The sequence below is a fragment of the Clytia hemisphaerica genome, unplaced genomic scaffold (assembly GCF_902728285.1).
Source record: "Clytia hemisphaerica strain Z4C2 unplaced genomic scaffold, Clytia hemisphaerica genome assembly, whole genome shotgun sequence".
Lineage (NCBI taxonomy): Eukaryota > Metazoa > Cnidaria > Hydrozoa > Leptothecata > Clytiidae > Clytia > Clytia hemisphaerica.
The window spans coordinates 159,525-173,808 of NW_027104321.1; the positions used below are offsets into that span (position 1 = coordinate 159,525).

General features: G+C 35.1%; 2 protein-coding genes across 2 annotated transcripts; both read left to right on the plus strand.

Moving 5' to 3' along the window:
- The first annotated feature begins 1,176 nt into the window (after positions 1-1,176).
- LOC136817603 (uncharacterized) lies at positions 1,177-9,918 on the plus strand. The gene is made up of 10 exons (XM_067073930.1): positions 1,177-2,459; positions 5,371-5,501; positions 6,046-6,488; positions 6,779-7,261; positions 7,537-7,708; positions 7,846-7,931; positions 8,188-8,244; positions 8,743-8,888; positions 9,339-9,520; positions 9,722-9,918. The coding sequence occupies exons 3-10, from the start codon at positions 6,252-6,254 to the stop codon at positions 9,916-9,918; spliced, it is 1,560 nt and encodes a 519-aa protein (XP_066930031.1). The 5' UTR covers positions 1,177-2,459; positions 5,371-5,501; positions 6,046-6,251.
- A 1,830-nt stretch (positions 9,919-11,748) lies between these two features.
- Positions 11,749-12,144, plus strand: LOC136817604 (homeobox protein 4-like). The gene has a single exon (XM_067073931.1). The coding sequence runs from the start codon at positions 11,749-11,751 to the stop codon at positions 12,142-12,144; it is 396 nt and encodes a 131-aa protein (XP_066930032.1).
- Positions 12,145-14,284: the final 2,140 nt, after the last annotated feature.

Consider the following 14,284-nt stretch of genomic DNA (forward strand, 5'->3'; position numbering starts at 1 on the left):
ATTATTTTTCTGCTGGACTACTTAATTTTTCAACAAGGTGGCCTCTTTGACAAATTGTCTATCAATAAGGAAGAAAAATTTACAACGGTTCCACAATATGGTCATATATTAAATAGTATTCATAATACTGGGTGACCTAGAAAAAAATATAAGGGTTTGATGGCTTACTGTGTCCAAAATAATGTGAATTTTTACTAATTGTTTTTTTCATTGTAAAGAGGAAAGGTAAAGGAAAGATGACATACATTGTATAAATTTTTAAAATTTGGTTCAGTCGAAAACTGTAGAGAGAGAGAGAGCTCTATCATAGTGGATAATGTTTTAGATGAATTATATATCAAGAATCAAAATATGTAAGAAAAATGAATGTGTCTTACCTGTGGAATTTTGTGGCTTTTGAGTAGGAGTATCAGTTTTCTTGTTTGCAGCTCTAACAATTGATGAAAATTTGACTCTTTCTATAAGGTAATGAATGGTTTTACTGTGAATTATATGGAAACTTGAAAAGAAGCCTTTAAAATATGATAATGAACCTGAATGGAATGGTCAAAATAATGAGCGCCTGCACAATTTTGCACTGTAAACTAACCCCAGGTATGCAGCAGGGTCGCGAAAGGACAGAAGAAATAATCTTCTTTCAAAATACAGACTCATTTTGCCTTGGAAAGGACAATAAAAGACATAAATCTTCCTTCTAAATAAATGTCTTTGAGAAGGACAAAAGAAAATAATAATGTACAGTAGTCTTCAAAAAATACTTTAAATGTAAGAAAATTTCGCGATTTTCCTGAAATGTCTGCAACAATAAAAGAGAATTAAGCGCTATACCTCTTCTTGGAACTCTTCTTCATCGTCATCGTCGTCACTTGCTGTACTATTATTATTATTGTCTTCATGTTCTGTGTTATTAGCATCATTTGGACCTGTCTCTCTCTCATCTACTGTTGCCCTCTTTAGCAAGCCAAGAATGGCTTTATGATCTTTGCGGACATGGCGGTACAATGTATCATATTTAATGAATTTACGAAAACAATCTTCAACAGGACACAAGCAAGTAAAGTTTTTATCTATTCCATGAATAAGATTTAAATGACTTAAAAGACCCTTGCTTGCATAGTTCACATTGCCACATCTTGATGATGTAAAATAAAACCTGCTCTGAATTGAAGAATTGCAAACATTTTTTCATTCACATAATATACAAGTCTCTGGAAATTATAACTGGAGTTAAAAATCTCGATACTTACACCTCGTACCAATACAGTGACACCAACATCGATTGGAACAATAACATAATAATTTATGACAGCACAGCGGCATAAGTATTCGTTCTGCCTGTCTGCTGGCCAGATTTTACAGTCCAAAAACGCTGCCCTGTTTGAATCAAAGCTCCGGCTGCCATTATGATCGAATAGTCTCCTTCCTAGAGGATTTTCGTATTTTCCGCAAATATCTAAACCATGTGAAGTCGAAAGAACGAAGGAGAGCGATTTCAGCGGTTTTGAATGAAATAAAGATCAAGAGACTCAGCGGTTTGGCGTTCAAACCAAGATGGCGAAGAAAAAAGAGGAGAAAATGTAATATGATCACTGAAGTTTGGTGGATTTCCTTGAATGATAATCATTTGTGTTCTTCAAAGTTTAATTTCTTTTTTACTCTTTGATCATCGATTCTGTATCATTTTCTGTAATTTTCTGACCTAGAAAACCTCTATCTAAGTTTTATCCATTTCTTATAAAAGTGGTCAGCAGTGGTTCAAGACAGCCAAAACTTTATTTTTACCTAATTTATTTCATGAAAATGGCGGTAAAAATGCTATAAAACCTGCTTGTAGCAACCACATTTCCTTTTCCATTTCATTTTTCAACATAAGATTTTAAGTACAACTTAACTTCAACTAGATATTTGAGATATTTTGATAATTTTGTTGACAAAACTCTACACGTCTCTACACATATTCATATCATTCAACTTTTTAACTGTCAGTGTCAAATTGGTGAGTTTTTTCTTATACTAATGTACCATCATCAAGCATTTTACCATCAAATCAAGACAGTTTTTTCTTGAAAAGTGATGCCATTTTGGATTTTCGGTCTCAAAATCAAAATATGAATTTTTCAGGTTTTTTTATTGTAATTTTTTAATTTTTACGCGGTGGAAGCCTGGAGAATATCATGAATTATTTGCGTTTGCACACTTCAACGACAAGGGATTTTTCAAAGAAAGATAGATTTTTCACACGCAAGACACCCAAAAATACTCATGTTTTGTCTTTGAGATTCCTCTAAACAAGATCCCATAAGCCAAAAGAGTTCCTATAATATAAGGTATCTGATGGTATCTGAAAGTTTGTAACACTTATCCATTTCCTTCCTCAGGGTTATCTTTTATCATGGCTTCTAACAACGTCTTTGGGTGTATCGAAAATGTCTCAAAGGACCTTAGTAAGACAATTAAGGGTAAGTTTAGATACGTTTATTTTTGTTTCATCCTATCTTTTTAGGGGGGATAAGAGGGGATAATTTATAAAGGCTCGGCTCTCAGGAAAATTTTTTAGCTGGACAGATGATTTTTCTAGGCACCTTTTTTCTGTCTTGTATACTGGCCAAAATACTCATTTTACTGGATTGAGTTAACTCATTCAAAAAAAAAAATCTTTTTTCTAAAAGATTTCACTTGAATTTATCCAGCAATAGTGTCAGCCTGGGTTTGGCCCCCCCCCTGAGTTTTCAATTTTCATGAATTTTTTGGTAGCCCCCAGGACTTTCAACCCTCGACACTTTCCAAAAATTGTTTCCAGGAAAAAAGGGTTATTCAAATGTAAATTGTGTTGCAGTTCCAAGCTTCAGATAAAATATTTTTCAGCTTTATGAGCTTTTAGTTTAAATATTTGAAGCCAAATTCATGCTAAGTGATGAGATTTCTATAAAAAACAATGAAATAATCAGACTTGTTACATGTTACTTTGATTGGATTAAATTTTGTAAGCAAAAAAATTGCAAAATTTTCTGGATTTAATTTCGCGAGTCAGTGTTTTGAAGTGTTGGAAGCTGTTGTTTGTTTTTTATGTTCAATTGTGAAATGCAGCTAGATGCTAAGATCATTGCGTCAGCTGCCGTGCTACCATTATGGAGCGGCACGTCAATCTATTGGTTGTTTCACAGGAGGTTCAGTTTTGGCGGTTGTTTGTGTTGAAATCTGTTGTTTGTTTTTTATGTTCAATTGTGAAATGCAGCTAGATGCTAAGATCATTGCGTCAGCTGCCGTGCTACTATTATGGAGCGGCCTGTCAATCTATTGGTTGTTTCACAGGAGGTTCAGTTTTCTGTTTTGGCGATTGTTTGTGTTGGAAGCTGTTTTTCTTTTCTTTTTTATATTCAATTGTGAAATGCAGCTAGATGCTAAGATCATTGCGTCAGCTGCCGTGCTACCATTATGGAGCGGCACGTCAATCTATTGGTTGTTTCACAGAAGGTTCAGTTTTCTGATTTGTTATTGTTAGACTAGTAGTGTTGGGAGCTTTTGTTTGTTTTAGTTCGATTGTCAAATCCATCTATATGCTATGTGCATTTTGTTAGCTGCCATGCACTCATTGCTGCTTCCAATCTCAAGTTTTGAATAGACTTTACATGTTTTCAGAATACCCTCATTTGATTATAAAACTGTTTGTTTTCTAGTCAAGAGTTAGGTTAACATAGGAATGGGTTAAGGTATGGATGTGAATATTTTTCAGACCAAAGTCATTTAGTCCTCTGTATTGTGAATGCACATGGACTAGTCACATGGGCATTTTAATTGAGTACACTTTTTTTATTAACAACTCCAATTTTCAGGGCAGGTCTGGAGTTGCTAAGCATTTTTCTAAATCAAGGCCCAAAGTTGTTTAAGGTGGCTTAATATTTTTCAAGCTTAAAATGAGCAAAAACACATTATAGCATTTTTCAATAGTTTTTTAAATTTTACATGGACAGTGTAGGCATCTTTTGAGGATTTACAAGGTTTTCTTGTAGTTATGTCAAAGTTGAATAAAGAGTTGCTAACTTGGATTTGAGGCCTCAGGGTTGCTAAGCAAGTTGCTTATTTTTTGTTTCTTAAATTATGTTTTGTAGATCTCACAAGAACAGAGAGGAAAGGAAAAAGAGAAAGATTCGAAAGGCTATCCGAAAAGCAGAGGATGAGGAAGCCAAAACTGCAAGGATTGAGTATTTAGAAAGGGCAGCTGCTGCATAATTTGAGGTGAAGGCTGAGGATGATGTACTAAAGGAAGAAAACAAGAAATTGCTCAGGCAACTGACTGTCAGGAGATTTGTTCAAAATTGAGTTGATCCAAATATTCATAAAATCTGAGCAGAAAAATTTCAGCAGTACTCTTGAACTTTTTTTGTCTACTGCTATACCAAATGTCAACTGGCTCAGCATTTCTTCTGGAATAGTAACAGGTGTTCTTGAAATGCATGGCCAGAACATTCTCCATAACGACTTAAAACCTGATAAAGTCTTGATCGATGAGAACTTTGTTCCCAAAATTTGTGATTTTGGGAAAGCAACGCACACTAACAGGCCATTGGTTTATAACTTGACTGATAAACAGAAAAAGATATATAATGAGAAACATCGCCACTTAGCTTATGAGCTGAGAAATTTAGATGGTTTTACGCAATCTTTTAAAACTGATGCTTATTCGGTTGGTAGAATATTACAGGAGATTGCAGTCAATTTTAATAATGAGAGTGTCTCTACTGCATGGAAATTGCTTAAAGTTAATGAACCCGATGAACGATCTTCTTTAGGAGAAGTACACATATTTTAGATTATATGCATTGTGTTTAAATTTGAATGCATAATTTAGCTGTATAGTAGTATTGTTCAAAACTGAAAAACAAATAATTTCTTTTTAGATACAGATTTTGGTAAAATATTTTAAGCAGATTTAATTAAAGTTTGACGGGTCAACCCTCAAAGTAGTAAAGCATGGTGGGTTAGGAAATTAAGTCTTTAAGTTGGACTTTTTTCTTGAAAAATCAAAGTAGGATACATTATAGTTTCCTTTTTATGGGTCTTAAAGGGATAACCAGCTATTTTTGATTTGCAATTAATTAGCAAGTCCTTTTTTGAGCATGTGTTCACTTTTCGGCAAGAACCTCTTTTGATTTTAAAAATGTTTCAAATGAAAATTTAGCCCCTGATTGGTACCTAAAAGTGTACTGCATAATTTTTGCAGTAGTTGCTCTCAGATCGAATATGTTAAGGTTTATTAGAAGTTTACTTTCATCAACGTCTGTTGCTAATTTTAAGGACATTTTTAAATCCCCCCTTATTTTAAAGGGGCAGAAATAATGTTCATTGACTCTATGGATCGTAAATTTCTAGATCTGGGGATGGATGAAGACTCTGTTTTGAAATTGGACCAAGCTGATTTAAACGAGCTGCTACCTGGAAATGAAAACTTCCTTATTAGGAAAAGGATCCTCAGCATCATATCTGGATTCAAAAATTCAGACGTAAGTCAACTTTACCTCAATCGGATCATAATAAGATATGATTGGACAAATTTTGCCATGTGTCACCAGAATATTTCATTACTCTTTGGCTACTGATTGGGAGAGGGTCAAATTATTGGGGAAATTGGGGAAAAGCTATACATATATATTATTTTATAAGCAACTCCATTTTTGGGGTCAGACCTGGAGTTGTTAAGGATTTTTCGCAATCAAGGCCCAAAGTTGCTTGTAGGGTTAAAATTGTCAAGCTTAAAATGGGTGAAAAGCACATTTTTTTTATTTTTCAACGAATTTTTTTATCTTTAAAATGAACAAACAAAACAGTAGAGGCACCTTTTTGAAGATTTGCAATGCTTTCTTTTAAAGCTGGTAAAGCTATTTTCTATCACTGAGGAATAAAGTTGCGACTTTCTTGAGGCCTTTTTTGAGGCCTCATGGTTACTAAGCAAGTTGCTTATTTTTAAGAAATTTTGAGGCCTGAGCCCTTAGCAAATGTGTAAATGGTTAGTTTTTACAGTTTTTTCTTTTTCAATTTGATTACCAGGACCGAAGAAGTGAGAGATCGACGCCCTCATCAGCGCTGTCAACCGAAAGTTTCTCAACACCCTCATCACTACCAGTATCACATATTTTTTCTGTACCGTCACCCCACGAGTTGAACAACACGCCTGATCTTGATAAAACACCAAAGTAAACAAAATCAATTCTTTCCCTACCAAGGTTCCTTCTCCACCTTCTCCAACCTTTGTCATGTACAAGGATCCAATCCTGCAGCAATACACAGAGAAGAAGAGCAAGGAAGTAACAATTCCCGAATCGGTTGTTTCCACTTTAGTGAGAGGAACTATTTCTAATATGGTTACCGGGTGCCAAGGTGTACCTGGAAGGGATTACCCACATTCTCATGAAATCATAGCTGTCGCCAAACACTTAACTGATATATATCCCTGTTTGGAACGAATAAAACCTAATGGCAAACCAACGAAGGTATCCATTTTTCTTTTATCATAACGTACCACTCTCATCTCAAGTCTTAAGTCAAACCTTAGGATAAGTGAAATCTTTTCTAGTTTACTCTTGAGTACATAATGGGGCTGCAACAAAATGTCGTGGATGGAAAAATCTAGAAAAACAGGCTGGTACATAAAAATAAAAGGAATTTTCCACAAAAAAAATTTCCGTCTTAAAAGAACCTGAAAGAATACAGATCCTTCATTGAAATGCGCTCATGGCTTTAGTGAGCTTAGTACGCCTTACTACTTTCTACTCACATTGAGGGTGTATTTTTGGCAAAGCTTCAGAAACGATTGAGAAACGTCAAACTGGTCAAAAATCCACAAGGCAAAATTCCTCAACGCTCCAAGCTCTACAAGAAAGAGAATGGTCAACTTGACTCGGACAAAATAGACGAACGAAAAAATCAGCAACATCAACAGCAGCAACAAAACCACAAAACCACAAATTTACGAACACAAGTACCTGCACAAAAGTCACTCAATTTTGAAGATAATGACGAAGAACTCTTTCAACATGTACAAAATATTGTCCAGATCACCCAGACCGACTCAGATGCATTAGATAGATATTCTGTGTACTTGGATCGAGAATTGGAAAGCTCAAAACCGGATGACGAAACACTGACCCGTTATTGTGATTTACTGTTTGAGTCCCGCAGAGAAACGATCTTGGGAGTAAATTATGAGCGATGGATGTCGCTGATAAAATCAAACCATAAAGTTTTAGTGCAGCAACCGATGCAGGTAGGGTTTCCTAATAGATTTAATAATTACTCACAATTCAAGAATTAAAGTTTTACTTTATACGATTTAGCATGAAACGATTTTTGAAAATTTGTAAATTATTCCTGGACTATTCTTCCTATCATACACATACAGCAGGTATGCTTTCAGGAGTCAACTAGAGACGGTTCCTTTCCAAGAAATGAGTGAGTCTGAAATTCACAAAGATATAAAACAAGGACTTTCCATAATTTACCACATAATATTCAATCCAATGTCATCCATTTTATTTTTAGTTAATCATAGAGGTGGGGCGCATTTTTCATCAAGAAACAAAAATGTTTACACAAGAGGTCATCAAAAGGCTCTCAGTACTAACCGATTCGCTCCTCCCCTACGTATATACGAAGTTCAACACCAACAAATCGCTAATCGAAACATTGCATAATCCAAACTTCAATATTTCATGTAAGTATTTCTGACTTTGTTGCTTTGTCACCGTGAACTGGGTTTTAAAGGGTATTTCTGAAAACTTAAGGGTCTTATTCGAAAATTAGTTCTGCCTCCTTGCTTTTTGTTAATGAATTTATTTCGATTATTTCTAGGGACCAAGCTGGTATCTATCCTTTCCGTCATCGATGTTCTATTTGATGGGAAGAAAAAGAAGAAATCTATCGTTCAACTGATCCATGTAAGTATATTTTCAATTCCGTCACAAAACATTTTTATCGAAATTATGCATAGGGAAAGAACAATATACAAACGAAAACAGTGTATGGAAAATATTTACATTAATTCTTCTCTGATCATACCTGTTTGCTCATGCTCTCCGAATAGGATGTTTCCGATAGGATGGTGAATGAGTGCTTTGACCTTTTTGCGTATACGTTCATAAAATGCCTTGATGATATATACTATTCTATTATCTGTCGTATCCATTTTTACAGGACGAGGATGACCCCAACATTAAACGAAAACTACTGTTGCCAGAGTTACCGGGCCTCGTATGCAATATAGAACAGGTGGACCAATGTCTATTATTTTGTTGTACTTGTTTATTTTTTTTCAAAGTCATGCAACATCTAGCCCTCAAGTGAGAAAACACATGCGTCTTCTTTTCAATATAAAAGGTGATTGGGCTCTTTCTTGTCGAAAAATAATTTATTTAATTTGTATGTTCTCTTTGCAATAACAAAAGGAATCATTGCATAAATTAACTTTAATAAAAGAACCACGCTATTTTTATGAATAGATAATGATATCGATTGTGAGTGACTCTTTTTTCTTTCAGTTATTAAAAAACTTTTCAGAAGGGTGGAAGAACCTGGAGTAGATGGACGTAGTTCAAATTTTGGAAAAATATGGTTTTCTAAATCTTTTTGTATTGTTGTTGGTTGTTCTTAGTAAATTATTTAAACTTATTAAATTCGACTATCGATGACTATTAAGCTATCCATCATATTTTAGGTTAATAGAAATAAATAATGTATTCAAAACGAAAGGCAGAACAAAGTCCTAGTGCAGGCAAAACACCACCAAAGAGAAATTTGGCTTTACAATTTCATAGTCCAATACGATCATCCGTTGATATGACAGGTTATGTTGCCCACGTTGGAGAAATTATCACCGCCTCTGAATCCGGAAACCGGTATATCGACGTTAAGATTCAAACAATGAACGACCAGTACCAAACGGTACGAGTGATGCTCCTTGGTCTACCATGTCAAACAATTTTTAGAGACAACTATGGTAAAACCGTTAAATTGAAAAACATTAAAGTCGATTCGAATGCAAGCACTGGTAACGAAACCTTTTTTTTTCAATTTTAAAACGGGAAGTAAAATTTCAGTTGAAAAACACGACCCGGACTTTCGATTTAAAAAGTTTACAACGACCAAAATTTCAGGCATTACAATTGAATCCAATAATGTCAATGTTGTGGCTGCACTTTATTGGAACGAAAAAGAATCGAAATCGCAATTCGGCAAGACCGTACGACATGGGGTGCTTGTAGATGAGACTGGACAAATCAGGTTTTCAGTTTGGCGCCAAAACTTTATTTCCACTATAACAGAGAAAACAAATTATGTTTTCACAGATCTAACAAAGAAGATGTTTTATGGTTTAAAGCGACATACCATTCCGCAGTCCAGTCTTCTGATGTCAACATAGATTTCCCAGTCCCAGATATGACTGTCCATTCAACTACAGTTCCAAGTAATGTGAAAAGTTATGATTATCCGGACATCGATTCTGTTAATCTTCGAAAAGTGCATCTATGTAATCAAGCCAACTGCGACTATTAAATTGCAGTTGAAGATTTTAGCAGCAAATTTGTTCGATGCATTAACCCAACATGCCAACGTCTCCAACAGGTGAAGCGGTTGAAAACAGTAATACAAGGAACAATTGAATTTTCAATAAACGAGAACCAAACATCTTTATTTTGTGACAGTGAAGTACTTAAATCTTTTTTTAAAGATGTTTACACCGATAATCCAGAGAGTTTGGAAGAGGAAATTTTAGTGCTTGAAAATATCAGGATTAAGTACAATTCCAAAGAATTGGAATTGACCGAAATTACTAAACTTAACCAGAAAAGCGCTGAACCATGTCTCATGTCCGAAAAAATGGAATTGGTTCAACATTCACCATCAGATGAAAATAACAATGACTGAATTGAATAACTTTCACATGCTACCTTCTTCTTGTAAATTCTTATTGTTTTGCATTTAATTGATTTTTGTGACATTTGACATTATCATTTTTGTGTGTGATTTGTGTGATGATTTTACTTGATTTTCAGATAATTAACTTTTCAGAAAATTGACTTTTTGATGATATGTTTTGATATTTATAAATAATTAAGACTAAGACTGGGAAACGTTTTACGTGGTGCAGCTCATTTGCTACCGTTTATCATACATTACCTTGTAAATTCTTATTGTTTTGCATTTAATAGGGAACTTGATTTTCATACGATTGACTTTTGGATGATATGTTTTGATATTTATAAATAATTAAAAGACTAAGAAACGATTTACGTGCTACTCCTTTGCTACCGTTTATCATACATTACCTTGTAAATTCTTATTGTTTTGCATTTAATAAGGAACTTGATTTTCATACGATTGACTTTTCGATGATAGATTTATGTTAACATGTTTTTTTTAATAAAAGAGAAAATGTTTAAGCTGCCTTCGTTATTTCTATATGCCCTCGAATGAAACCGAGCCCGATTTTCGGAAAATATTTTTGTGGCTAATTTCAACCAAAAACATGGTCTGAGAAATTGTATGATTAATTTCTTCCATAAAAATAAGATAGCATCATATTACAGGTAAATGATGGCTGAAGTAGATTAGTCTTGAAATTTTCCTTTTGGATCAAAAATGAATCTATCATTAAATATATTTAGTGCTTTTACAACTTAATGAGTGTCACATTTGTCACAGATAGTGACTCAAGATTTTAGGTTTTTCTGCTTTTAACGAGTTAAATTTTGTGTTCAATGTCCAATGTTCTGTATAGATTAACCAGGTAGGTCCATAAAAGTATCACTTGTTTTGCTTGGAAGAGCTTTAAGCACGACATCTAGCCATTTGGGCTTTTTAAGTCTGTGCTTCTTTGAATGAGAAAATTTACATTTTTTTGTCAGAATCTTAGTTTTCCTACTGAACAATGCTTGCACCATCTTGTCTATGTTACCCACTCACTTAGCAGGTACCAATTTTAAACAGAATCATCTATTTCTACAGCCTGAACGAAATGTTGTAAATGGTGCAAAAATGAAATTGGTGAATTCCTTTTTATTGGAGGAAGTTAATCTGAAGAAAAACTCACCTAAGCCAGACAAAGAAGTAGCTGTCGGGTCAAAAGCTTGCTAGAAGAAAAGTCCACCAACTTCAGATGCTTCTGAAGCTGCAACATCAACACAACCTCCGGTTGCGTCAACAAATCCTCCTCCGGTTGCGTCAACAAATCCTCCTCCGGTTGCGTCAACAAATCCTCCTCCGGTTACATCAACGAGTCCACTGGTTACGTCAACGAATCCTCCTCCGGTTACGCCAATGAATCCTCCTCTGGTTACGTCAACGAAACCTCCTCCGGTTGCGTCAACAAATCCACCTCCAGTTACGTCAACGAGTTCTATGGTTGCGTTAACAAGTTCTCTGGTTACGTCAACAAGTTCTCTGGTTACGTCAACAAGTTCTCTGGTTACGTCAACAAGTTCTCTGGTTCCGTCAACAAGTTCTCTTGTTACGATAACCACGTCAACGAATCCTCTCTTGAATCCTCAAGCGACGTTGACCAATCTGACAGCTATCCGCAATCCTCTGTCGCGGGCAACATCTTCAACCGTTAGCACTTTGACTTAAACACCCAGCAGCCATCGTTCAAAATTTCCCTCACATCATTCTTCTAATCTTCAATAAATTTATCCCCTGGTGCAGTCCTTCAATCATTCAAAAACCAGTTATCACCCATAGGGTTAAGTCCTTTACAGAATGTTCCATCATTTTGATGTGTCCAACGAGTACCCCAACAATTGTAATCTGCGGGAAGAAATTAGAAGGCTGCGCGGAGAGGTTGAATCACTGACAACTATTGTCAAGAGTCAATCAGAGGACATCTCAGCAATCCTCAAATTATTGAAAGCACAACGAGCGTTACCGGACCTGGGTAATTGCCAACAATCTTTGGGTGACCTAGAAGATAACAATTTAGTCTTTAACAATTTGAATAATTCGTATTTGGATGAGGTATTTCAGATTAATGGTATTTCAATAAACAGAAACAACAACAACAACAACAACAACAACAACAACAACAACAACAACCAAGCAATAAATCGATTTGCTCAATCATCGATACCCTCCGCCAAGACAACAACCAAGCAATAAATTGATTAGCTCAATCTTCGATACCCCCCCCCCCCAAGAAACCTTGAGCCTGGGTTTGATTTCACCAAAGGGCATGTTGCCTCAAAGCTTGATGAGGAAATGAGGCAGTACAGAATGAACATCAAACTGCCACAAGCCTCAGCTATTCAAAAGCCCTAGACTGTACTTTAATCTGATTTTGCAAGACTTTAGCGGCTCCAAAAAAAAACTGAAAATGCATTTGTTCTTCCAATTTGATAAAAAAATCCATCTTGCAAAAAATTGATCAAATTAAAGTACACACTTTTTGCAAGAACAATTTCATATAACTGGTTTTTATAAAAAAAGGTGTAAAGTTTTAAAAAGAAGTAATAATATAGCCCTTTTGAAGAATTAAGATGTTATAAGCCTATTGCCTTTGACTGGTTAACTACTTAAAATCCTCTACTTAAAATTTTTGAAAAGTTAATTCAAGCTTGAAACTTTGACTTTTGAATCCATATTTGAAATTCTCAGATTTTTAAATCAATATTTGCCACTTTTCAAACCATTTGTCCGAGAAACTTCTATTGAGCAATTTTGTAGTTCATTCTTATTCTTGCTTAACATATTTTTTTCTTGAATTAAAAAAAATTTTATATACAAAATTTTGCTTTTTATCTTATACTATCTAATTTTTTTTTTAAATCGTCTAAAGTCTAGATCTACTTGACCTGAACCATTTTCAAAGTTTTATTTTCTAAGATTCAACTCGAACTAGAAGTTTTGTTTGTTAAGTTTCATTACAGATCATAAATGTAAATTGAGCAGGATGGGAGCGTTTATTTTTGACACCATTCATGTATTAGTCCAGTTCAATTAGTTATAATTTTTCATTATGTCAGATTAGGTTACTTGTGAATAATTTACAATTCTGGCATTTAATGTTGGCACAAAATCAAATTTTTGGATATTTTTCCCCCGGACCCCCTAGTTCAACGTTGGAAGACCCAATTCATAACATTATATACCAAACTGGCAAAATACGGGGGTAATGTTATTATAATATGGGTAAAAGTACCCCTTTTTTAAACCTGACTGAAATTCGAGCCGTTACTAGCAACCCTGCAGAGCCCAAGGCGCCGAGTATGCACCCGGCACAGTGACAAGCCGTTACTAGCAACCCTGACCTAAACAATCCCAAACAGCAAAACCCCCGGAAAATTTAAAATGTCGGAATGAGCAATAGCCGATCACATTTTGGAGGTTTGTCTTTTATGTTTTCCTTGTTGACAGACTTTCTGAACTTTGGAAACCCAGGCAAACACACATAATCAACTTACCATAAAAACTCTTTCACAAGCTCTAAAGACTTTCAAAACTACTAAAAACCACATCAAAACAGGGTTACGACACTTCTTGGATCCCAAAAATGGAACACCTTTATGGACCCTCTTATGGACCCCATTATGGAACACCAAAATATACGGCAGCCGAGCCGATAATTACGGCAGCCGAAACGACGATTTGAATAACCGTTTTTCCGATTTTCCGAGGAAAACCTTTAAAGGGATAATCCAATACTAGAACAAAAGACGCTAGCAAATAAACTTGTTTCATTTTATCCAGCAAACTTAAAAACGATTCACGTAAAGTTTGTGTGGGAATTGCGAGAGAAATGAACTTGAGATAGAAAACGTTGGAAGACCCTATCGCAAGACCTTAAGACACGGGATTTCTCCCGCAACTCAACATTGAAACAGGGGGTGGGGGGAGTCATTTTTATCAATTTTCACTTCAAAAGTGTGCCAACAATTAAATGCCGGGATTGTATGAAATTTTAAAAATTTTGAGCAGAGGTTCCCCTAAGAAATGCGCTAATTTTTAAAAAAAATCACTTCTTGGACTTCTAGAACCTTCTAGGACATTAAAGGGAGCTTTATATGGCTTAAACATACTTTTGGTGGCCATCAAAAGCTCAAAAAGTATCTCAAACACAGCTTTGAATATTCCCCCAAAAAAGTATTGATTTTCAACATAATATTGAACCAAAAAAAGCTTTCCATGCCACCAAACTTCCTTTTCCCAAGCTTTAAACAGTAAAAAACTTGATAGAGATGCTACTTTTCTAACATAGAAGGCAGTGAGATCGCAGCTGAGTCTACCATTTTTAAAAAACGGC

Coding starts and splice junctions, on each gene's coding strand:
- LOC136817603 (XM_067073930.1), top strand. CDS start 6,252: ATGTACAAGGATCCAATCCTGCAGCAATACACAGAGAAGAAGAGCAAG. Junction 7,709..7,845: donor TCCAAACTTCAATATTTCAT/GTAAGTATTTCT, acceptor GATTATTTCTAG/GGACCAAGCTGGTATCTATC. Junction 8,889..9,338: donor GCCTCTGAATCCGGAAACCG/GTATATCGACGT, acceptor ATGTTTTCACAG/ATCTAACAAAGAAGATGTTT.
- LOC136817604 (XM_067073931.1), top strand. CDS start 11,749: ATGTTCCATCATTTTGATGTGTCCAACGAGTACCCCAACAATTGTAAT.